General features: G+C 39.6%; 2 protein-coding genes across 2 annotated transcripts; one reads left to right on the top strand and one right to left on the bottom strand.

Annotated features, from left to right (window-relative positions):
• Positions 1 to 9,473: 9,473 nt before the first annotated feature.
• Positions 9,474 to 12,844, top strand: LOC122645033. The gene is made up of 4 exons (XM_043838387.1): positions 9,474 to 9,593; positions 10,376 to 11,118; positions 11,268 to 11,924; positions 12,394 to 12,844. Exons 1-4 carry the CDS (start codon positions 9,474 to 9,476, stop codon positions 12,842 to 12,844), a joined length of 1,971 nt encoding a protein of 656 aa, XP_043694322.1.
• Positions 12,845 to 22,965: 10,121 nt separating this feature from the next.
• Positions 22,966 to 24,621, bottom strand: LOC122646389 (cytochrome P450 89A2-like). Its single transcript, XM_043839937.1, has one exon. It carries the CDS (start codon positions 24,541 to 24,543, stop codon positions 23,014 to 23,016), a length of 1,530 nt encoding a protein of 509 aa, XP_043695872.1. The 5' UTR covers positions 24,544 to 24,621; the 3' UTR covers positions 22,966 to 23,013.
• Positions 24,622 to 24,890: the final 269 nt, after the last annotated feature.

Here is a 24,890-nt window from a genome sequence, read left to right as displayed (position 1 = left end):
AGACCAAAGATTCACTAGATGATCGAACTACACACAAGTATAGTGAAGATAAAAAATGTTAATGATAACTTGTTCATGAGTAAAAGGAAAATCAGATAATGGATCAATCTTGTACACGAGTATAAAGAGGATTAGGATGATGGGTCAATCTATACTCGAGTACAGTGGAGACCAAAAGATTTATAGATTGATTGAACTACAGGCGAGTATAGGGAGGATCAGAAAGTTCAATGATTAATTTGTACTTGAGTACAAAGAGGATCAGGTAATGGATCAATCTTGTACATGAGTACAATGCGGATCAAATGATGGGTCAATTTGCACACGAGTACAATAGAGACTGAAGATTCATGAGATGATCGAACTACACACGAGTATAGTGAGGATCAGAAAGTTGAATGATTAATTTGTACACGAGTACAAGGAGGATCATATAATAGATCAGTCTTGTACGCGAGTACAATGAGATCGAAGATTTATGGGATGATTGAACTATACATGAGTATAGCGAGGATTAGAAATGTCAATGATTAACTTGCACACGAGTGTAAGGGGGATCAGATACTGGATCAATCTTGTGCACGAATACTATAAGGATCGAATGATGGGTCAATTTGCACACGAGTACAATAGAGACTGAAGATTCATGGTATGATTGAACTATACATGCAAGTAGAGTGAAGGTCAAAAAGTTCAACAATTAACTTGTACGCGAGTACGAGAAGGATCAAATGATGGATCAATCCGTACACGAGTACAACAGAGATCGAAAGGTTAGTGAGATGATCAAACTATACACGAATATAGCAAGGATCAGAAAGGTCACAGAGTGATCAAACTATACGTGAGTATAGTGGGATTGAAAAAATCAATGAATGATCAAGCTATACACAAGCATAGCAGGGTTCAATAGGGTCAAAGGTTCAATCAATTTGTACGCGAGTACAGCTGGGACCAGAAGATTCAAATGGTAATCGAACTATACACGAGTATAGTAGGGATCAAAAGGATCAAATTGCACGAGAGTGCGGAACCATACGTGAATCTGGTATAACCGAAAGATCAAACTAATAGTGATCCAAAAAACCAAATGCACATGAGTGCAGAAGTGGTTAAGGACTTGGTCAAACTGTACATGGGGCCAAATAATTGGAGATCGAGTTGTACATGAATTCAACAGTGATCAGATAGTCCAACTGCACATGAGTGCAGGAAGTACGAGGGTCCGATGGAACTAAATGATCAGAGCCCAGACTGTATACGAATTCTGTCATGATTGGTTAAGTAGGTTGCACGCGAGTGCAACGGAAATAAGAATTTAGATGGTATATGATCAAGGCATTGGTCAGGAAAATGCAATCCTATGCATGTGCAGTATCCATGATGACCATGGAAAGGAAGTCTACCAGTAAAACTCAGGTAGTTGCATTATGATCCAAAATGCAACAAAAAAAAAATCTTATGCAAGCAATTTTTTATATTTTTATATATATATTTTTATTTTTAGTATGCAAAGAGAATCATAGTCCTAATGCAAATTATGTCATGCAAAAAGGAAAACATAACCCTATGCAAGTAATCAATTCTATGCAAATGCTTATGAAACAAATACATGCAAGTGAAAAGTAATCACATACAACCATAGACACTTACCAGATATTCTCCATTTTTGTGTTGCACAACACTTGTCCTTCACAAAAGCTTAGTGCACAATTATACGTTACCAAAAAAAAAACTTTGGCAGAGAAATCTGAGATTCACTCAAACCCTTTTTTCTTTTTCTTTTTTTTTTAAGAAATAATTTTATTTGTGAGAGAAATTTATTTTGAAAACTTATGGTTATTCACATTCTGACCTAGTAATGCATAATTCCACATAGACATATTATTCTCATCCCGTTACACACGTAGACTCGTCAAACATCGCTTGTCCAACATCGAACGGGTGTGGGGTGAATTTTTGACAAAGCGAGTCAAAAGGGGTAAATTGAGAGAATGTGTATGAATAAGATGGGTGGATAGGTCGTTCTTCCCTCCCTTCATGGAGAGTCATGGCAGTTTATCCCAGACAGTATCATCCTTCTCTACTTGTACGGTCATTTTGTCTTTTAGGCTGAGACTCTTCATGATTGGGAGTCGATTCTCATGGACAACATGCCCCTTTAATTTCACATGCTCTTGCCTGGTGGATTGCCCCAAGGAAAAAAATCCTTTTTCCTTATGCTCCTTTGTCCTTCTTATCTTGGATCCTCAATGACAAGTTAATTCTTCTGGTCGTCTTACTGGTTGAGAGGGTGAGTACAATGCTGTTGGCATTTAATCCCCTAATCATCTCTTCAGAAATCTTCAAGATCTTGGTAGACGTGCTTCTTTTTATTTACATCATCGGATCGCATCAAAGAGAGAGGGATACTAGTGGGAAAGGGGAAAAAGTAGAAATATGATAGATATGATGCAAGTGAGCAAAAATAAAAAGTTGTACATGGACGAATGGAAAACTGTACATGTGGGAGGACCGAACTTGATTATCACTTCATCAAGTTGCCTTTGTACCCCAAATAGGGATCAGGTCGAACGTAGTTCAGGACAAAGATGCCTTAATGTCAAAGCCTTGATGATTAAGTTCCATCATAGCCGGGTGAGCTCGAAGCTGTGGATGAGAGTCACATCACCATTTGCCCCGGGAGGGCTTTATTAGGTTGTAATGGGGCTTAGGACTGGGTTCCAAAGGATGTTAAAGGCTCAAATGTGCCCCTAGGGTCTAACCATGACTCGACACTTCTGCTCTCAAAACTTTACCGAGATTCTGGTAACTGAACTTGTTGGGGAGTTTCTTCTTTTTTAATAATATAATCAAAAAGTTTGGCAATCCCTCTCGTGTCTCAATTGAAGACTTTGGTAATTTTAACCCTGATAATTTTGACAATATTATCTCCGAAGGAAAAGTGGCTATTTTTGCCCCATGGTCTAAGTGCTCCCAATTATTTGCAATGCCTTAAGCCAATGCATCCTCTCTTCTCTTTTTTTTTTTTTTTTTTGAACCTTTTTCTCTTTTTTTTTTTTGAACTCTCATTTTTATTTTATTTTATTTTTTTTGCTCTTTTATTTTGAGCTCTTATTTTTTTCTTTTTGAGATTGGCCCAATTTTGATTGTGGAGATGGAGCTACTCTCTTTTTTTTTGCATCCTTTGGAAACGTATTGCCCTTGTGACATCTTACTTCACCGAGAGACCTCTTCCGGTTAGACCCTAGAAGCCAATGGGGCATTTTGATGAGCAAGAGGACATATGGATAATGAGGTGTAGGTGGGCCAAAGTGAGTCCTTTTTTTTTTCTTTTTTTGAAAAAAAAAAGGGAATGGCTAAGGCACAATTAGGGGACTAACGGATTTTGCTATCTCAGGGTTTATTTGAGATGACTAGCGGCCAAAGGGGGCCTCCCTTAACAGGCTTTATGAGATGAAATCTTCATCCAGGCTTCCGGTTCGCTGGAAGGGGATTTATGGAAAGCTCCAGATCTTTGACCATCAAGACTTTGACATTGGAAAAATGGATAGCAGTTTTTATTTTTATTTTTATACCAACAGTCATGAAATCATCACAAACTGCTACTTGGATGAATTGAAAAAAGAAAGGGATTAGACAGATGGGAAAGAAACATATTCATTGATAACTGTGGAAAACACAGTGGACAAGTTTACAGAAGGAAATTCGACTGAATGAAAAGACCTAAAGACCTAAGGGATGCTGACCCAATGATGTCTTTAGTGCGATCTTGTCTACACAAGAGTGAAGCACTGTCACTGCTTTGTCATGGGACTGTGCAGTTTGTACCATTCAAAATGCCCTTCTAACCAAAGTTGGGTATTGAATCCATTTTAAGTTGGCCAACGAAACTGATACTCATCAAGTTAATGACCGTAGTTTAACGCCTTCGGGCGATAATGATGCCCCCAATCAGTGTCTACCCCTGTTCCATTGGAGGAATACGGAAAACTTTCTTCGGCGATTCTACCACTTTGCAGGCTGGCAATGTAAAATAAGTATTCTCTTTTAAAACTGGTGGTAGCGTCAAAAGGATTTTCCCATAATCCTGGAGGAATCTGCTCCTTAGGGACTCCGTTAATCTCACACAAATGATTCCTTATATTCTCCCAATCATCCTTTTTGTATCCTTTATTAAAGAAATCCACCACATTGAACATTGTACCAAAATGAAAGGTGCAGTGAGCTTGACGCATGATCAGATTCATATTTGGTTCTTCTCGCAACTCCTGTATCCAATAAGGGTTATGGAGGGTATAGAGGACATTCCATTTTGCACAACTGAATAATTGCTCGAGCCATTGAGTCTGTGTCTGAAATCGAAGAAGAAATTTCATTGTGTTTGACGGAGGAGGAACAAATTCTGGATGCAATTTGTCCTGGCTCATATATGTCAACAATTCTGGAACACGAAAACTGAATGCTACCACATACCTTTCGCAAAGTTACAAAAGGAAACAAAGGGCTTCAGTAGACAACTGGTAGAGGTCTCTTATCCCGAAGATATTGAAGAAAGGATAACCTGGATGGACAGGAAGTCCTCGGAGGTCGTCATTCCCACAGTCGAGGAGAGTAATTTCATGAAACAAATCCAGGCAATCTTCACTCCTTGATTGTAACACCTGATGCATGATCTGTTCTTGGAGATGGAGAGGTAAAAGGTCAATCCGATATTGCAATCCTGCCAAAACCTCTTTTTCCTTGATCTCTCCATGGCCTTTAAACCCATTCAGCTTGGTCATATCAGTTGTTGAAGGAAGAGAGGATTCATGAACATCCTGGGCGAACATCATTAATGGAGACTTTTGACCTGTCACTACCTCTTCTAAAGGAATCGGTAAAGCTTGGATCAAGGAGGTGAGATCAAACCCTTCTAAATCTTCTTCGAGGGCATTGATTGTCTGATTAACAGACTGTTGTTTTGCCCCTGACTTGAATTTTCCTGCTTCCAGCAGGTCTTGGATAGCATGCCCAAGTGCAATGCATTCATCAGTGGGGTGCCCCTCTTGGGTGTGATAGTCACAGTATTGATCTGGATCATACCAAAATGGTGGAGGATCCCTGATCGATCGTGGAGGAACCGTGCCCAGAAGTCCCAGTTTCTTCAATTTAGCATATGCAAGAGACCTAGCCACACCCAAATCGGTGAACTCACGTTGCCTTGAATTTGCCATATTCGCCTCCGAATTTTGGCTCTGATATTGCATTGTGTGGCTATACGGGCCATATGCCTTTCTAAACAATTTGTCTTCAATACGCTTCCCTACGGCCATTAGCTCTTCAAAAGTCTTGAGGTGTTGGTAGTAAAGGCAATCGTGATATTCTCCATACAGATTCTCCAGGATCATCTCCACCTGTTCTGCTTCTGTCGGGCGATTCCACATCTTTATAGCCTTCTCTCTAAACCTCATAATGAAATTGTAGAACCCTTTAGTAGGACCTTGCCTTAGTGTCTCCAACTCTCTCCGTGTGACATCCACTTCAGTGTTGTATGAGTACTGCTTTGTACAGGCTCTCACCACCGTTGACCAAGTCTTCTGTGCCTGATCTAACTGTGTCAACCATCGCAAAGCAGGTCCAGCAAGTGAGTACAGAAAAGTCTGCCCCATTTGATTTTTCGTGAGGCCCCAAGATTTAGCCACTGTAGCAAAGATTTTGAGGTGAGCTTTAGGATCACCTAAACCATCAAATTTATTCAATTTCCATTTAAAGTCTTCGGGTATCTTTCCTTCAGGGAAGAACACCAAGTTATCTTCAGGCTCCTCGTGAACCGTGTCCTTGACAGTAATTTCAAGCTTTTCAACTTTCTCCCTCATCATACGCTCCCTTTCAGTCTCGGGATACTCCTGAGTTACGTTGATCATGACATCTTCTTCCTTCATCATAATCCTGGTGGGTACCCTAGGCACTGTCGGGACTACTCTGCGAGTCATAGGCCGAGCATGCTCCGGCTCCCTAAAAGTAGGTATTGTGCCTCCTTGGGACATGTCTCGTACTGTTTGCAAGATTTGCACCATAAATTGCTTCATCTCTACCACCTCAGCCTGTAATTGGTCCATTTGTCGACCTAACTGTACTTCGGGTGGATCACTGCTTAACGAATCCATAGTGATTCTATCCGGGAAAAGCCTGATCAAACTCTGCCTCACGATGTTGGGTGGAGAAGGGGAAGTCTTGAACACCTCTGGATTGGATCGGACCAATTTGGGTTAGCCTATTGTCATAACGGGCTCACGTGGGTAACAGGAAGTCTTTTGATGTGAATTGTGCTTTACATAAGTCAGAGAGAATTATTTCAGGTCACAAGGAATTTACTTGAGTATGTAAAATATTTTTTTTATTTTAAACATATTTTTGTATTTTATTTTTATCACTTTTTTGGTATTTTACTTTTATCATTTTTTTTTTGTATTTTATTTGGCTCAAGTAATCGAAGTCGTCATTGGAGCTTCTAATATTGTAGAAGTTCTCTCAGACCATACTTCAAATGCCATCGTCGCCAAAGCATATTATTATTATTATTATTATTATTATTTACACCATATAAAAACAGACAAAAGAAAGACCCTAGTTATTGGGTTACTGATGATTGCGCCTGGGCTCAACATGAGATGCTCTCATTTCGAGGGACATGTAAGGTTCCATGGGAGCGGACTTCCATTTTTCTTTGAGGGACCATCGCGGGACTATGGAATTCCTTACCTTTGGTGGCATCTCGTAATAAAGCCAGGTTAATCGTTAAGTGACCCTAAGCTCGGTCTTTCTCATAACTAACAAGGGTTAGTTTGTGTCGAACCCTAATCATATATGGTCTATTTTCCTACATGATGCATGTAATGGGTAGGCTTAATAGGACAGAATAAGGTCATCCTTGGCAGAACCAATATACCTATCGCTCGTGGTCACGAATTGCAGGTACGTGGTTCTTTTAATATACCTAGAGAGTAGGTCACACAGTCTCAGAGCAATCAAGCTAGTGCCTTTTTTGGGTGGCTAAAGCACCCCACAACACACTAGTGAATACCCTCACTGGTGATTCTAAACTCGTATAGTAAATATCAAGGGTTGTAGCTTCGCCACGAATTACCCATGACTACTCATGGGGTCCAACGACTAACTACAGGGGTAAGAGGGGTTCCCATGTAGTGTGTGCGTGCAAGAAAGTGGTACAGGAAGCGGCTATCATCCGATCTCAGAGTACTTAGTATGACGTGCCTCACCTCCCCGAGGGTAAAGACACGACAGGGAGTACCCTCGTCGTTTGATTTCACTTCGAGCACTATGTATGATGCGGTTAGTACACACAGGGGTTAGCCAAGACAAACATATTATGGTATTTATTTATTTATTTTTTTTGTATTTTGTTTTGTACATTTTTTATTTTTTTTATTTTGTATATATATATATATATATATATATATTATTTTTTATTTTTTTATTTTTTTAAAATTTTTTTTTTACATACAAGTTTGGAGAGAACATTCTGTCATTTATTGATAGCACCTATTTAGAAAGTTTGACCTCGAGTGAATATTTGTCCACTCACATCCCCAGTGAAGTCGTCACTATAAGTACCGTGGTCCTCAGGACAAGGGTTCCTCAGCCTTATGGGCGACATGGGTTTTATATATATATATGGATGGATAATAGATAATATTGTCAATATATAATATTGATATATGGGGGATTAGGATCAAGCATTAAAATATGCTAATATAATGTGAAGTCGCCACCTCGGGTTAGGGCCTAGGACTGGAGTCAGGTTCCTGAATGAGTTTCTAAGCGACTTTTTCCAGTAGAACTCTATTGTGGAGGTGGGAATCTCTCAATCCCAGGCCACTGTTTTCTTTTGATTGGGATAGTTTCCTCCATGAAAGCCAATGAGTTTGATGGTTGCTAGCCTTCTCTCCCCAGAAAAAACTAGCAATTTCCTTCTTCATACGACTGTGGAACGTCGAAGGGAGCTTAAAATGAGAGGTTGCAAACGCCTGAGTAGGGAACACTATGGTTTTGAGTAGAACCTCCCTTCCCGCGTGCGATAAGAATTGCTTAGTCCACCCATGGATTTTGGTGGAGGCTTTATCACTGATTTCACGAAATAAATCATATTTGTTCACACCCAACTACGAGGGAAGCCCCAGGTATTTCATCTTGTCATCTCCATATGGGATTTAAAACACCCTTGAAAATCACCGTTTGAATCTGGAGGGGGTATTTAGGCTGAAAATCAGTTTGGATTTTTTGGAACTGATAAGCTGGCTAGTAGCTTTACAGTAGGTATCAATGCAGTTCCTTAAATTATGAAGATTATCTGGCTTTACTTATGAAAGGATTAAACAATCATCGGCAAAAAGTAAGTGGATTCCCAACCTTTAGATATGTCTCTTCCTTATACGATGTTATCCCGTAAGGAATATCATGAGCTGGCCACATTTTGCACATCCAATTATAGTCTGTAATGGAAGCTTTGTGTTGGGCAATTGGAGCATTTTGAAGTTGTGTTGTCATTGTTGGCAACGTTTCTAGATATTTTGATGATGCGGCAATGGTTTTGGTGAGTTGGAAGAGTTGAACTGGTCAAACAGGCTTCTACACAGTGTCAAGGGTAATTTGGTCATTTGGTAGGGTTATAGTGACATCCAAGCATAGAGGATGTATATTGACAGTATTTTGGGTCACTAAAAGTGTTTGGCAAAGGGCCGAAGCAGCAGGTGAAGGTTTTGTACATCAAAAGCTGCGATTTCATAGAATCGCACAATGGGGTCCACTTTGAAGCTATTTTTGGAAGCCTTAATGGATGAACTGGGCAAATAAGTCCTCATGAGAAATTAATTTCATCGAGTCATGGTTCCAATGCAACTAGTCTCGCATCATTTCAGTATTGGACGAGAAAGTTACAGTTGTTTCCGCGTTGATGCGCAAAAACGGAGCAAATCTGAAATAGGCAAAAAGTTTTATACTTAGCCAAATTTCTTGGTCGTTTTTTTTTAAGTGCTACTGGATACAGAGGTTTCCCATTGTTTTGTTAAAGTTCCAGAATCACCACGGGCATCGGATCGGCATCTAGTGCAAGATTCCTCTTGGACGCCGCGGATTGATGCAAGATTCTTTTTAAAAAAGAAGGGAGAGAGAAAGGAAATAAGGGATTGAGTAGTGAAGTATGACATCAGCATGACATCACCTCCTGTTTTTAACGTTTATAGCTTTGTGAATTTCTTGGACATGTGTCCTCGTTACGCATGGTTTTGTCACGAAGAATCTAGTTATTTATAATTCTACCACTGGTTACCCGTTTTGGAGCATCCAACTTTGGAAAGCCATATCTTGGTCATCCGAAGTCCAAATGGGACGAAATTTTTTTTGAAATTGGGTGATTTTTCAAGAGGAATCCATTGGAATGAGTTGTAGAACTGTTTAAGCATAGAAAATCGATGACATCACTGGTTTATGCTCGATGGCTCCGTATTGAAGATGATTTGAGCAGTGGAGCGTACACAGACTTGATTTCTATGCGTCAGAGGCTTCATGATTGTTGGATTACTCTACAAGAGGTAATCTTTGATTGTAAATCCCCATTGTGAGTTTCTAGGTTGCATGTTTAGTTGAAAAAAACCTAGTTTGATTGTAAGCCAATATTGGCCATTGTATTGGGGGATTTAGTTCTGTTATTTGCAATTAATTATTGTAACTCTGTCAAGTGGGGGCTTGCACAGAGATTGGGGTAGTTTCCCTCGTTTGTGTGGTTGCAAAAACTGAAGTAGGGATTGGGAGTTCCTGGGTGATTGTAGCCATCAAAATTTGAGTAGTGTATTGAGGGAATACAAAACCCTATACGGGTATTCCTTCGTGGACGTAGGCATTCTGGCCGAACCACGTATATCTAGTGTTCTGTCTTGCATTTATTTTTCAACATATATTTGAAGTGTGTGTTGTGCAGAGTAGAGGGACACTGTCTGGTGGACCCAACCACGTTGTGGTGTGTGGTGGACATGTCTGTGTGTGATTGATAATTATGGGACTGCCCCGGCCAATTTTGAATTGTGATTGAGAAAACAACTCCAGTGCGATAACTGTTAGAGATTGGAAGAAAGTTTTTGGTGACCCTGATTCACCCCCTCTCAATGTCAACCTGAGTTTATCAATTGGCATCAGAGCTTGGTTACCGTAGAGAGGAAGCTTAACAGTTTCAGGTTCGATCTAAGCTTGGTTGACAATGGCATCTAGTAAAGGAAGAAGCATGCATGGAAAAATTCCAATTTTTGATGGGTCAAATTACAATTTTTGGAAGATCGGAATGGAGGCTTATCTGAAGTATTTAGGTTATGGAGTCTAGCTAGCAGTGAAGAACGGTTACACACCCCCTATTACAGACATCACAAAGACAACAGAGATGAAGAAGTGCGAAGACGATGCTAAGGCAGTAAATGCACTTCTAGGCTCCCTGGTGAACAACGAATTTGCTAGAGTGGTCGGTTGCACAACATCAAAGGAGATTTGGGATAAACTTAAAAATGTCCATGAAGGAGATAATAAAATTAGAGAGGCAAAGCTACAACACCACAGGAACTTGTTTGAAGGGTTGAAGATGACTCAGGCAGAGACAGTTGAACAGTTCATGAGCAAGGTAAACGAAATCATCAACTCCATTAGAGGGTTAGGTGAAGAATTGAAGGATGCAATAGTAGTGAAGAAAATATTGAGATCTTTACCTAAATTATACAACCTGAAGGTGTCTGCAATAGAAGAGTCAAAAAATTTGAACACCTTGAACATGGATGAGTTGCATAGAACTTTAACGGCTTATGAGATGAGAATGGTCAAGTCCAAACCAACAGAGAAGGAAGCCGCATTTAAAACCATGAAGAAACTAAAAATCAAGGAAGATATTGAAGATGAGGATTCTAATGATGAGTTAATTGCCTACTTGGCTAGAAAGCTCAAGAGAGGCGGAGGCAAATACAAGGGAAAACTTCCCTTGAAATGTTTTGACTGTGGTGGAATTGGGAACTTTGCTTCAAAGTGTCCCAAGAAAGGCAAGGTTATAGATTCTGATGATGAAGATACTCAAGAGAGCAGGTTCAAGAAAGGGAAAAAGAAGTTCATTCCTAGAAAGGGAATTTCAAGAAGAAAAGTCTCATCTCAAAGAAGTGCAAGTTTTCTTCAGATGAGTCATCAGAAGATAATGATGAGTCATTTGAGACTTTGTTTATGATACTTGAAGACAGTGTGCAACACAAGGCTACTTATGAGTCTAAAGAAGAGGAAGAACATGAAGCTGAGTATGACCTGCAAGCAGAGTTGTATTCTGCTTTAACTAATCTCAAGAGTGCCAAAAAGAAGATAAAAACCTTACAGAGTCAGCTTGTGGAGAAGGAAGAGCAGGTCAGCCAATTAAACATTACTGTTGAAGAGATGACCAAGATCACTGATGAGTTGAGTATCAATCTATCATCCAACGTAGAGGAGTGCACTGTCCTTGAAGAGAAATTGAAGATATTGAAGATTGAATTGGAAGAGATACAGAAGATGAACTTACAAGAAGAAATTACATCATCTCCTCCAGTTAACATTTTGAAATCCAAAGGCAAGGAAGTTTTGTCTCAACCAACTGGAGTGGATATTTCATCATCTAGAAAGTCAAATGAAAATGTGTTAGATGAGATCCTTAGCCTTCAGAGGCCTTTAAATTTGAAGATTGGCTTAGGATATGTGAAAGAAGGATCTTCTGGAGCAGTGAAGACCAAAGGCACAGGAACTGCAGGAAACCCGGTAAGATTTGTTAAGGAGAAACAGAGGGGCTCACATGTTAAAAAGGTTGCTAAGAGGACAGTTGACAAAGATGGGTTTACTTCAGTCAATTATCAGAAGGCAAGAGGTTCTTGGTAGCAACATAGCTTCAGAGGGTATTGCTATGGATGCAATAGTTATGGGCACAAAATAACAGATTGTAAAAGACAGTCCAAGCTTACAGAGTTAACATGTAGGAACAGGTTTGCTCCCTTGGCAGAACAGAGGGTGGAGTGTTACAGATGTCACAGGATGGGACACATTGCCAGAAACTGCATGACTATACTTTCATCCCAAAGGCAGCCAAGAAGAATACATAATGATAATCATCCACCCAAGCAAGGTCGAAACAAAAGGTAAGAGAACCTATTACCGTAAAGGCATAAGGCAAGTATGGGTTGAGAAGAGATAGAAAGGGACTTGTGAATCATTGATTATTCAGACAGCTTTCAAGTCACATAGCAGACCATCACCGTGGATTCTTGACAGTGGTTGCTCGACTCACATGATAGGTGACAAGGGAATATTTCTAAGTCTTGATTCAGTTGAGGGTGGTTCTGTCAGGTTTGGAAACAATGATGGGGCAAAGATAGAAGGCAGAGGCACAGTGAAGCTGGATACAAGAAATGTCAAGACAAACAATATCCTATATGTTAGCGGTCTGAAGCACAACCTACTCAGTGTGAGCCAAATTTGTGACAGTGGAAATCAAGTCTTGTTCACCAAGGAGGGTTGTGTGATCAAGAAGATAAAAAATGGAAAGACTGTGGCACGAGGAAGAAGAACTGCAGACAATCTATATACACTTTCAGAAGCACATGAAGATAGATGTATGTTGGGACATGAAGATGAAAACTTGTTATGGTATAGGAGATTGGGACACATCAGCTTCAAGAATTTAGCTAAATTGAGTAAGAAAAAGGTAGTTAGAGATCTACCCAAAATCAAGTCTCCAACATACCATGTTTGTGCACCATGTCAGAAAGGAAAGCAAACTAGGGCCACATACAAGTAAGCCTTTGGACTTGATCCATACGGATCTATGTGGACCCATGAGAACTGAAGCAATTGGAGGTGAAAGGTACTTCATTCTATTCATAGATGAATGTACAAGGATGAGTTGTGCCATGTTTCTGAAGGACAAAACAGAGGCCTTAGAGCGTTTCAAGATTTTTAAGAATAGAGTGGAAAATGAAACAAGAAGGACAATTAAGTGCCTCAGATTTAACCAAGGCAAGGAGTTTACTTGGAATTTATTTTTCAATTTCTGTCATGAACATGGGATCAGTATTCAGCATTCTGCAGCTCGTACCCCTCAACAAAATGGGGTAGTGGAAAGGAAGAACAGGACCGTTCAAGATATGGCAAGGGCAATGTTGACTAAAAATAATGTTGCTACGAGATTTTGGAAAGAAGCAATTTTTTCTGCAGTACACATCCAGAACAGGTGCCTACTTAGACCAAATGAATCCAAGACGCCATACAAGCTATGGTATGGAAGGAGAGCCACAGTGAAATACCTTAGGGTATTTGGGTCTAGATGCTTCATCAAGAGAAAGGAAGATAATCTTGGAAAGTTCGACGATAGAGCGGACGAAGGAATTTCCTATGGGTATTCTTCAAAAAGCAAGGCCTACAGATGCTTCAATAAAAGATTGGGGAAGGTTGTAGAGAGTTCAGATGTAAGAGTTGACGAACAATTTCCCCACTCTAAACCAGTAGAGTCAGAAGAGCAAGCTTTTGAAGAGTGTGATGATGATACAATTGTGGATGATGAAGTTGTGGAAGTTCAGAAGAATGATGATGATGCAGATACATATATTCATGATACTGAAACAGTGACAGAGAGAGATGGCAGACCTAAGGACACCCTAATACAGAAGAACCATCCTCCCCAATAAATCATTGGTGACCCAAGTGCTGGAATTCAAACAAGGAAAATAAAGAAGCCCAAACAAATGTTTTCTTTGTTGTCACAAGTTGAGCCCAAGACAGTTGATGAGGCAAGAAGAGATGAGAATTGGGTCAAGGCAATGAATGAAGAACTGGACCAAATAGAGAAGAACAATACATGGGAGCTAGTCCCCAGATCAACAGATAAAAACATCATCGGTACCAAGTGGGTCTTCAGAAACAAGTTGAATGAAGATGGCCAGGTGGTTAGAAACAAAGCCAGACTTGTGTGCAAGGGTTACGCTCAGGTAGAGGAGATAGACTTTGATGAGACATTTGCATCGGTAGCAAGATTGGAATCCATACAGATGTTCTTGGCGTTGGCAGTGCACAAGGGGTTCAAGGTTTATCAGATGGACGTAAAGTCAACGATCTTAAATGGCAATCTTGAAGAAGAGGTGTACATCGAGCAACTAGATGGCTTTCAGATTTGTGAGGATCCATATATGGTTTATAGATTGAAAAAGGCTCTCTATGGCTTGAAACAAGCTCCAAGAGCCTGGTACTCCAGACTTTAAACCTACTTACATCAGTTGGGACTACGGAAAGGCATGGTTGATAGCAACCTATATGTTATGACAGAGCATAGTCGTCAACTGGTGGTTGTGGTTTATGTCGATGACATAATTTTTGGTGGACATAGTGATGAGGTGTGTAAGCAATTTGCAGAGAGGATGAAGATCGAATTTGAGATGTCCATGTTAGGAGAGTTATCCTACTTTTTGAGTTTGTAGGTGAACCAGAAGAAAAATGGCATCTTCATTTCACAGGTGAAATACGTAAAGGAGATGTTCAAAAAATTCAACATGGAGGACAGTAAACCGGTGGGTACCCCAATGGTTGAAGGATGCAAGCTGAGTTCGACGGATGAATCACTTTTGGTGGATTAGACTTTATACAAGTCAATGATAGGCAGTCTAGTATTTGACAGCATCGAGACCAAATATCTTACAATCAGTTTGTTTAGTGGCCAGGTTTTAGGCAAATCCCAAGGAGACACACTTGTTGGCATTGAAACAGATTTTTAGGTACTTGAAAGGTACAATGGATTATGGGTTATGGTACCCAAGGACAGACCACTTCACACTTACTGCGTTTTCAGATGTAGATTGGGCCGGTAATATTGATGACAGAAAAAGCACTAGTGGCGGTGCTTTTTATTTGGGCAAAAGCTTGGTGGCATGGCATAGTAAGAAACAAGAGTCTGTTTCATTGTCGACAGCAGAGGCCGAATATATATTAGCAGCAGCCAGTTGCACTCAAGTTATATGGATGAAAAGGCAAATAGCTGATTTTGGCATTGAAAGTGATGAGCTAGTTGCTATTATGTGCGACAACATGAGCACCATCAACATTTCAAAGAACCCTGTGCAGCATTCCAGGACCAAACACATTGACATCAGGTATCATTTTTTGAAGGAGAAGGTCGGCACCAATGAGGTGAGACTTGAGTTTGTTCCTACTGAGGATCAGGTAGCCGACATATTCACCAAACCGCTCCCTAAGGAGACATTTGACAGGTTGCGAGAAAAACTTGGAATTTGCAATCCACAGGCACAGTAAGTGGTATAGGTGCAGGGGGGAGTGTATGTACGGGCATAGGGGGAGATGCCATGCAGGAGGAGTCACCCTTTGTATTTGTTGTCAAAGGGGGAGAAGAATAAGAATCTGTGTGTACAACTCTACAACTCAGAGTATGTCAGTGCCTCGCTATTTGGTGTTATATGGATGTGGGTTGCCAACAATTCCAAAAGGGGAGATTGTTGGGAAATTGGAGCATTTTAAAGTTGTGTTGTCATTGTTGGCAACGTTTCTAGATATTTTGATGATGCAGCAATGGTTTTTGGTGAGTTGGAAGAGTTGAATTGGTCAAACAGGCTTCTACACAGTGTCAATGGCAATTTGATCATTTGGCAGGGTTATAGTGACATCCAAGCATAGAGGATGTATATTGACAGTATTTTGGGTCACTAAAAGTGTTTGGCAAAGGGTCGAAGCAGCAGGTGAAGGTTTTGTACATCAAAAGCTGTGATTTCATAGAATCGCGCAATGGGGTCACCTTTGAAGCTATTTATGGAAGCCTTAATGGCTGAACTGGGCAAAGAAGTCCCCATGAGAAATTAAGTTCGTCGAGTCATGGTTCCAATGCAACTAGTCTCGCATCATTTCAGTATCGGACGAGAAAGTTACAGTTGTTTCCGCGTTGATGCGCAAAAACGGAGCAAATCTAGAATAGGCAAAAAGTTTTATACTTAGCCAAATTTTTTTGTCGTTTTTTTTTAAGTGCTACTGGAGACAGAGGTTTTCCATTGTTTTGTTAAAGTTCCAGAATCACCACAGGCGTCGGATCGGCATCTAGTGCAAGATTCTTCTTGGACGCCATGGATTGATGCAAGATTCTTTTTAAAAAAGAAGGGAGAGAGAAAGGAAATAAGGGATTTGGTAGTAGAGTGTGACATCAGCATGACATCACCTCCTATTTTTAACGTTGATAGCTTTGTGAATTTCTTTGACATGTGTCCTCGTTACGCATGGTTTTGTCACGAAGAATCTAGTTATTTACGATTCTGCCACTGGTTACCCGTTTTGGAGCATCCAACTTTGGAAAGCCATATCTTGGTCATCCAAAGTCCAAATGGGACGAAATATTTTTTGAAATTGGGTGAGTTTTCGAGAGGAATCCATTGGAATGAGTTGCAGAACCGTTTGAGCACAGAAAATCGATGACATCACTGGTTTATGCTCGATGGCTCCGTATTGAAGATGATTTGAGCAGTGGAGCGTACACAAACTTGATTTCTATGCGTCAGAGGCTTCATGATTGTTGGATTACTCTACAAGAGATAATCTTCGATTGTAAATCTCCATTGTGAGTTTCTAGGTTGCATGTGTAGTTGAAAAAAACCTAGTTTGATTGTAAGCCAATATTGGATATTGTATTGGGGATTTAGTTCTGTTATTTGCAATTAATTATTGTAACTCTGTCAAGTGGGGCTTGCACGAGAGATTGAGGTAGTTGCCCTCGTTTGTGTGGTTGCACAAACTGAAGCGAGGATTGGGAGTTCCGGGTGGTTGTAGCCAACAAAATTTGAGTAGTGTATTAAGGGAATACGAAACCCTATACGGGTATTCCTCCGTGGACGTAGGCATTCTGGCCGAACCACGTATATCCGTGTCTGTCTTGCATTTATTTTTCAACATATATTTGAAGTGTGTGTTGTGCGGGTGGACGGACACTGCGTAGACCCAACCACGTTGTGGTGTGTGTGTGTGGACGTGTCTGTGTGTGATTGATAATTACGGGGCTGCCCCGGCCAATTTTGAATTGTGATTGAGAAAACATCTCTAGTGCGATAACTATTAGAGATTGGAAGAAAGTTTTTGGTGACCCTGATTCACCCCCCTCTCAGTGTCAACCTAAGTTTATCACTTTGTTTAGGACCGACCACTGAAAGAACCATCAAGGAAGTGTTGCGAAGGGGACAGTCAGGAAAGGTACCCAAGTGCCAAAGATTCATGTGAAGCTAGTTGGGCTTTTGTCATAGTGTTTGACAAGAATTTGTGTTGGCATCTATAGACTTTGGATATGCAGGATGCGGACAGGAGGCAAAAGCAAGAGGACTACACCAAGGACTACACAGAGCAAAGTTATTAGGAAATACAATCATAGATGTTTGGACTGATTATGATTGCTTGATTATATCAATGCAGAGCTTCTCAATGGTCATGGAAACTGTTTTCTATTCTTAATGATATTAACATTCTTGTTAATCTTTTGATTTTGTATTAACATTCTTGTTAATCTTTTGATTTTGTAAATATTATGAAACAAGATAGATTGTGGGTTTTTGTAGCCCATATAGGTTGGCTAAAAGAGCTAGAATTAAGAAACACAAGGAGATTATGACCATGGATTTGATATTACTGTTTTGATTAATTAGTAATTTTTAGTTCATAAAAAAGGGAATGATTTTGAGACTTGTACATTCTGATGCTATGAGGACCTTGAGATTTGGATTTGTGCCTAAAGCAGAGCATACAAGGGTTATGTGGATCTAATAATGGAATGTTAAAATTGAAATTCAATGTAATAAACACCATCCCAACATTATGTTGTTTCAATTGTGCCTAAACAATCTTGGTTATATTCTCTAAATCGAATATTTAGCAAGACAATTTGAGATACGATAAACAATCCTTTTTTGGCATAGAAGGTAAGCTCAAGAAAATGAATATATGTTGGTGAAAACTCCTCAAAAGAAAAGGAGAGATCTGAATCCGGACATAATGTTCATCAGGTCCTACAAGAATATGGTGACTGTATTAAAGGAGAATGATTGATGAAAGTACAACACAACAACAAGAAGCTACTAACCTTTATGGACTTAAGCGAAATTGTGCACCATGCATTGTTACTGAAACACGAACGTTCTTTTTTTCTAGTTGCTTTGGCTACAATCTCAAACTAAGTACCTCCAAACTAAACGAACACAAACATACAGATGATCAATCATGAAACATATCACACAGAAAAACATTCGGGATTTTGGTGATAGAGAAAACCAAAAAGTAGGAAAAACTCCGCAGCAGTGTGACTGGCTTAACCTGATTTTTCACTATTCAGAAAGAAGAATTCCAAATTTGCAAGATTATTATGCACAAAGGTCAGGACACATCCCTGGTTATGTTGTTATATGAATGTCTAACTATTATGCCTTAGGTTTAAGTGATTATTGGGGAAAGTGGTTGTTGAGTGAACAATCCATGCATTTAAAATAAAAAATCCATGAATGTAATGGTTTATATGTTTTGGTGCTTATAATATATTTACGTATGAAAAATCTATCTGTTCTTCCAAGCACTATAATGAGTAATCAGGATCCAAACATTGAAGATGTGTGCCCTTGAGCTAAGAACATCAAACGAGAGATATCTAGTTACTCAAGAGACTTTATCATCGAGTGATGGAGCATAAACTTAAAGATCAAGTCAAGTCATCCGTGAGGATTCAAGTAATTCAAACCAAGATTGGAAGATCTTATTTTGTTTGAATGTATTCTTAGGATATGTAGATTCAAGTAATTCAAACCAAGATTCGAAGATCTTATTTTGTTTGAATGTATTCTTAGGATATGTTTTTATTATATTATTTCCTAGATGATCCTAGGATGTAATGATCCCAAGTGCTCAAAGTTCATTTAACCACCGAATGACCTAAATTGGAATACCTAAGATAGGTGGTAATTAGTGTAGTCTGACTAAGCCAAAATGGATCCTAATGGTTGAAACTTATCATGAATCTTGACTTAGCCCTTTGATAACCTGATTGAACCTTATATTGGTTCACTTGGCATGGTTTACGAATCAACTGGAAGATTAGTCAAAGTGATTTGTGCTTATGTCGGTTAAAAGCCCAAATGACACTGGTATTTGATTAAGCGGCTGACCGGATGCAAGATTAAGTGGTCGACCGGAATAGGCACCACTAGTTATGGAGAACACCATTATGCAGATAGTCGATATGGCAACCAACTGGACTATCGACCGGTGGAGTCCAAGAGGTGTTCAAATTCAGTCTATATGATAGTGGCTGAGTGGCTCTAGTTAACTGTCTATCGGTGTTTGAAACATTAGTCCATTAAAGAGTATAATGACCAGAAAAATGACTATAGGATTCCTCTTCTATAAATAGAGGAGAGCTGAATTTGGAAAAGAGACTTTTGAAAAAAGTGTTGGGAAACTCTATTGGGCAAAAACTTAAATATTCCACAGCCCAAGTGAACTTAATTTGAAAAATCATATGAACTTGTGAAAGAAGCCTTTGAGCAAAGGAGATCGATTGCGTCATCTTTGTATATCTACATATGAAAGAGGTATTTTGTTTTTGGCTAGTAAGCCATCTGTTTACAATTTTTTGATGATAGTGATGATCATTGTCAGATGTTTCTCATTCCTAGCATGGAGAGTGGTTTATCACAATGGTGATCTTGTGAAAGGTTGATAGATTCTGAAAAACTATCATTGGTTGATATAGGGTGATCATTATGTGAGGGTGTTTCTCCTTTCTTGGTAAGGAGAATGGATTAGTGAATTCCAAGCCAGGGGCTTGGAGAGTGGATGTAAGACACTATTGAGGTTGTGTCGAACTACTATAAAATTAGTATGTGTACTCTCGCTTTTTCTCTATTTCCTTCATTTAATTAAGCTTTGTTTTCATTAACTATCATTGGTTGATAAGGGATGATCATTGTGTGACGGTGTTTCTCCTACCTTGGTATGGTTAGTGGACTCTAAGTTGGGGGCTTGAAAAGTCGATGTAGGACAGTATTGAAGTCGTGCTAAACCACTACGAGGACAAATGGATAAAGAATGTTTCATACTAGAAAGTTCATCGCGTCGTTCTCGCACCAACGTGGAGTGTTCAATCCGAAGGAACAAACAACACTAATCCCCAACGTCAAAATTCATTTTTTAAAATATTTTTCATTAAAGATTCATAAAGGAAATTTTGGTAATTTTCCTCCCTAGGTCTGAAATTCTCCAAGAGTGAGTCATCGAATGTGCATTCTCCTTGTGTCATCCTCGCCGTGGGGTGACAAAATTAGGTGTCTCAAGGTGTATTAGGTTCTTTTCCTATGGTAGAGAAGTTGGAAAAGGAAAGCTATAGTCTAATGTTTATCTTCACTTACAATCATCAGAAAACAGGGTTATTCACCTAGCATTGTCATGAAGAACACAATCCAAAGGCATCTTATCTGTCCAACTTGAAAATTCTAGCAATCATAGAATTCTTGAAAATCCCAATCAAAACCAAAATCCTTTCATTCTATTAAAGATTAAGAAGATGATGGATACAATAAATAACCTAGCAATTTCAGACCAAAGAAAAATTTTAATCTCAACCGAAGAAGTAGACCTTAGAGTGCTGAAGAGCAGAGACTTATAAAACCATGCTTCAACAACCAATGATGACCTGAATACTTGATTTTAAAAAAGTTCAGTGAACAACTAGGATTTGTAAAAATCCTAGACTGCTCTGACTTTCTGAACCCAGCCCCCCTATTGTGTTTCGATTTTATAATGCACTGGCAAGCCAAACAAATGACTTTGTGAAGATGAGAAAAATCATCTGGAATTGAATAAGAGAATAAAAGGTGCATCAATTTTCATATAAATTTATACTGAGTATGGAGAAATTTTTTCAGGCAATACCTAGAAAAACACATATCAGTTCCTGCCATTATATAAGAGAAAAAAAAATCAAACGTTAAAATTTTTCATTTTAGAATTTACAGTTTTCCATTCCAGAGTGAGTGCCTGTGATGGTAAACAAAATTAACTACTTACATAATTTTTTTTTTTTTTGGGTAAACGAACTACTTACATAAATGGAACTATTAGAACTTCAAGAATCAATCAGATTGGTTTCAAAGTAAAAAATAGAGAATTTAAAACTGAAAATCTGAATTTATAACATTGATCCTTTGAAATCGGCTTCCATTTACTTCTTACAAATCCTTCCATCAAGCAATATTTTTCACTTAAAGAAGCAGAGGATGAAGAAATGTACCATTCCAGTTTCATCAACAAACCCCCAGAAAGATTGTATTTACTCTACATAGAATCCCTACATCTCCTTGGTCATTATATACTCTCCGTTTTCAAACAATTAAAAAAGACTAGAGACACTGAAATTAGGATTTCAAAACTCAAATCTTATCTCATCATATACAGTGTCTCTTAGACTGTCTGAAAACCTCTGGAAATTCAAACTCAGACGATATGGTCAGGAAGCTAAAATTCAGTAATCCTGAGAAAGGTGAAACTTCTAAGATCAAATCTGTGCTAAATTGATCCCCTGAACAGAAAAAAACCTCCTGTCCATGCCAAACAGATCCTGATCGATTGGGCCCGAGGTGCTAAAATTCTGATAAAGGATATTGATGGTTATTTTGAAGAATAAACTAGGGTATTGAAGGAAATGAATTCAAGTCCACAACTAAGTGCACTATCGGTGGTATGAAATGGTGACATTCTTCACAGAAGGGTTTCAATGAAAACGAATTCTAAAATTAACATAAAAACAAAACAAACATTTCTTGCGGCGAATTTAGTGCCATAAATTCTAATTCTAATGCTAAATGTTGCCCAAACATGAGAAGGAATGTCACAAAGCAAACAGAGTGTACAATACTGTTTCTTCATTTTTGAGACAGAATGAGCCTTCCAAATCTCCTATCCTGGTGATATTGGTTTTTTTTTTTTTTTTTTTTTTGGGGGGGGGGGGGGGGGTTGTGTGGGTGAATAACAAGAAGCATCCAAGAGGGAAACCAGAAAAACAATAACTAACAATACAACAAAAGGCTACTTAGAGAAGCCTAATCTGAAAACCCCAAGAAGAAACTATATGGTGATTCATTGTGTCTGAGGCTGTGGCAGGAAATTGACCTTGGTTCTGATATCAAAGGCAATGGAGTTCCGAATTTGGCATTGGTGCAGGAAGAGGAGGTCCACCTGCTTAAATTTCTCTCCCTACCAGAAGTGATATACGGTTGCACAAAAAGCCCTCTTTACTGCCAAGTTGCACATTGAGGGACCTTTAAAATTCCTTATGATCCACTTCCATTCTTCAACAAAGGAGGAGGAGGAGAGAATATGGGAAGAGCTGCAATTATGGAGAACCCCTTTCCAAACACTCATTGAGAAAGGACAACTGAAGAATAAATGATCAATATCTTCAAAGGAAATGAATTTTTAACATCAGCTCAATGTAGTATTGTTAGCCAACTTCAAGGGAAGTGAATTTTTTTAGTCTAACAATGACCATGGTGGAATTTTCTTTGAACATTGGAATTGCAATAAAAGCTAGAAAGCTGTGAGCAATATATGTTGTTAGCTTCCCATTCCTTGGATTAAGACAGAAAAGAGTGTCAGCTACTGGTTTGAATTTTGCAGATTATATCCCAAGTTAGTAAAGATAGAACATAGAGGCTGTAATTCCAGTTTCCAACTCCTTACAGAAATCCAACAGTACAGTTTACAAAGTGAAAAGAAATTCAGATATGAGGCAGGCATCTTATCTGATTAAATTAAAACTCAGATTGTAAAGGTATGAACAACACCTTAACAGTTCCAGCTTAGGTTCTTCATGGATATCAGATAAGCTATACTATTGAAGCTATTATATATAGAGAGTCAAAAGTATTGATATAAAAGGAACTAAATGATCTTTTATTTTACCCTTAGAGAGATGTTGGCCTGTAATGGATTCTTCATTACGATTGTAAACTCCTGCTTCTCTGACAAGTCAACATCATCACCATCCACAGCCGTCCATTTGAAATCTCTGATCAAATTTGCCACAAAATACTCCAAATGGAGTAAAGCTAACCCAAGTCCAGGGCAAATCCTCCTTCCCACCCCAAATGGCATCATCTTAATCTCCTTACTCCCTGTTATATCGAATACTTCTCCCTCTCTCAAAAATCTTTCTGGCTTGAATTCCATTGGATCATTCCAAACTTTTGGGTCCAAACCCATCTCAGCCACCATGAAATTCACTGCGGCTTTCTTAGGTATGATATGGCCATCAAACACAACATCTTCCGTGACAGCATGTGGCAGCACGAAATGAGTTGGTGGGTGCCGCCTCAACCCTTCCAACACCACTGCCTTCAGATAAGGCATCTTCTGCAAATCTTCTTCTCTAATCTCTTCTCCTGAACTCACAACTCCTTCAATTTCAGAGTAGAGCTTTTCTTGGATACCTTGGTGCTTCACCAGGTTCGCCATGATCCACTGTAATGCAGTAGCTGTTGTATCAGTGCCGCCATTCAGAAACTCAGAACAAAGAGTCATAATTTCTTGCTCTGTGAGTTTCCGTCCTTCATCTGGGATCTTAAGATCGAACAGTGTATCAGCGTAGGAGACAATGAATTCATCTGGGTTATCTTGTTTTTTCTCCTTTAGCTCCCGGCGGGCTCTTATGATAGGGAAGAGTACAGATTCCTGTTTGCGGCGCATCTCAAACAGTTGATGCCAGCGTTTCCTGAAGATGATTCTCCCGAGTCTGGGGAAGAACGCAAGAACAGCGTATTTCCGCATGTTAACAAGTAGAGTTCTCTGTGCGTCTTCGATCTCTCTGATGACTTTTTCATCGAGTTTCTCCCCGAAGCACATAACGACCAGCAAGCAGAACATGGCATACTGGAAGTGATCAATCACGCGCACCGGCACACCAGATTCAACATGGTATCTGAGTTGCTCAATTAGTATCTGCAAGACCCATTTTCGGGCGTGACAATAGGATTTCACTCGAGAAGGGTGAAGGATCTCGGAGGTGAGATTCCGGCGGAGAAGCCGCCATAAAGGGCCATAGGTGGCAGAATTGATGTTGAGTGGATTGTTATTGACTACGCGGCTGGGCGAGGCGGCAGGGGGCCGATCGGCGAAGAAGGCGCCATTCTCGACGAGGGCTCGATGGGCGAGAGAGTGATCTGTGATGAAGATTGCAGGGTTTGGGCCGATGTGGAGGGTGATGATGGGACCGTACTTGTGGCGGAGATCGCGGAGGATTAGCTCAATTTTTGAACGAGAAGAGCTGCGGAGCCAGAGAAAGCTGCCGATTAAGGGTACCTTAAGGGGGCCTGGTGGGACAGAGAGCTTTGATTGTTCGGATTTTTTGTGGGAGAGGAGATGGATGAAGGATTTAAGGACTATGCAGAGACAGAGAGAGAATAGGAGTACAAACCAGAGCGCCATTAGAGGACTTTGAAGAAGTGCACAGAAAGTGTTTGGAAATAGAAAACAGAGTAACGTCTTGGGAATACCTTCAGGTCTTGGGGTCTATTACCCTTTTCTCCACCCATCACCATGAGAGGTGGGGGAGAGTGTTTCGTCTCCATGACTCAACTGCAAACGTCATGTGATGTTCTGGTGTGGTCTGTGAGAAAATATCTTAGCCGTGACTCACGTTTTAGTAATCGGTATCGGTATCGGTTTCGGCTGGATATCGATCCGGATTGATACATAGCTTGTCACGTCGATCATTGCCTAGAATTAATCCTTCTTCCATTAGGATTCCTAATTTTTGGTAACATTAGGATTCC

Source organism: Telopea speciosissima, chromosome 11 (genome assembly GCF_018873765.1).
Source record: "Telopea speciosissima isolate NSW1024214 ecotype Mountain lineage chromosome 11, Tspe_v1, whole genome shotgun sequence".
Taxonomy (NCBI): Eukaryota; Viridiplantae; Streptophyta; class Magnoliopsida; order Proteales; family Proteaceae; genus Telopea; species Telopea speciosissima.
Note: the sequence above shows the minus strand (reverse complement) of the source record. Positions and strands in the feature narration are given on the sequence as shown.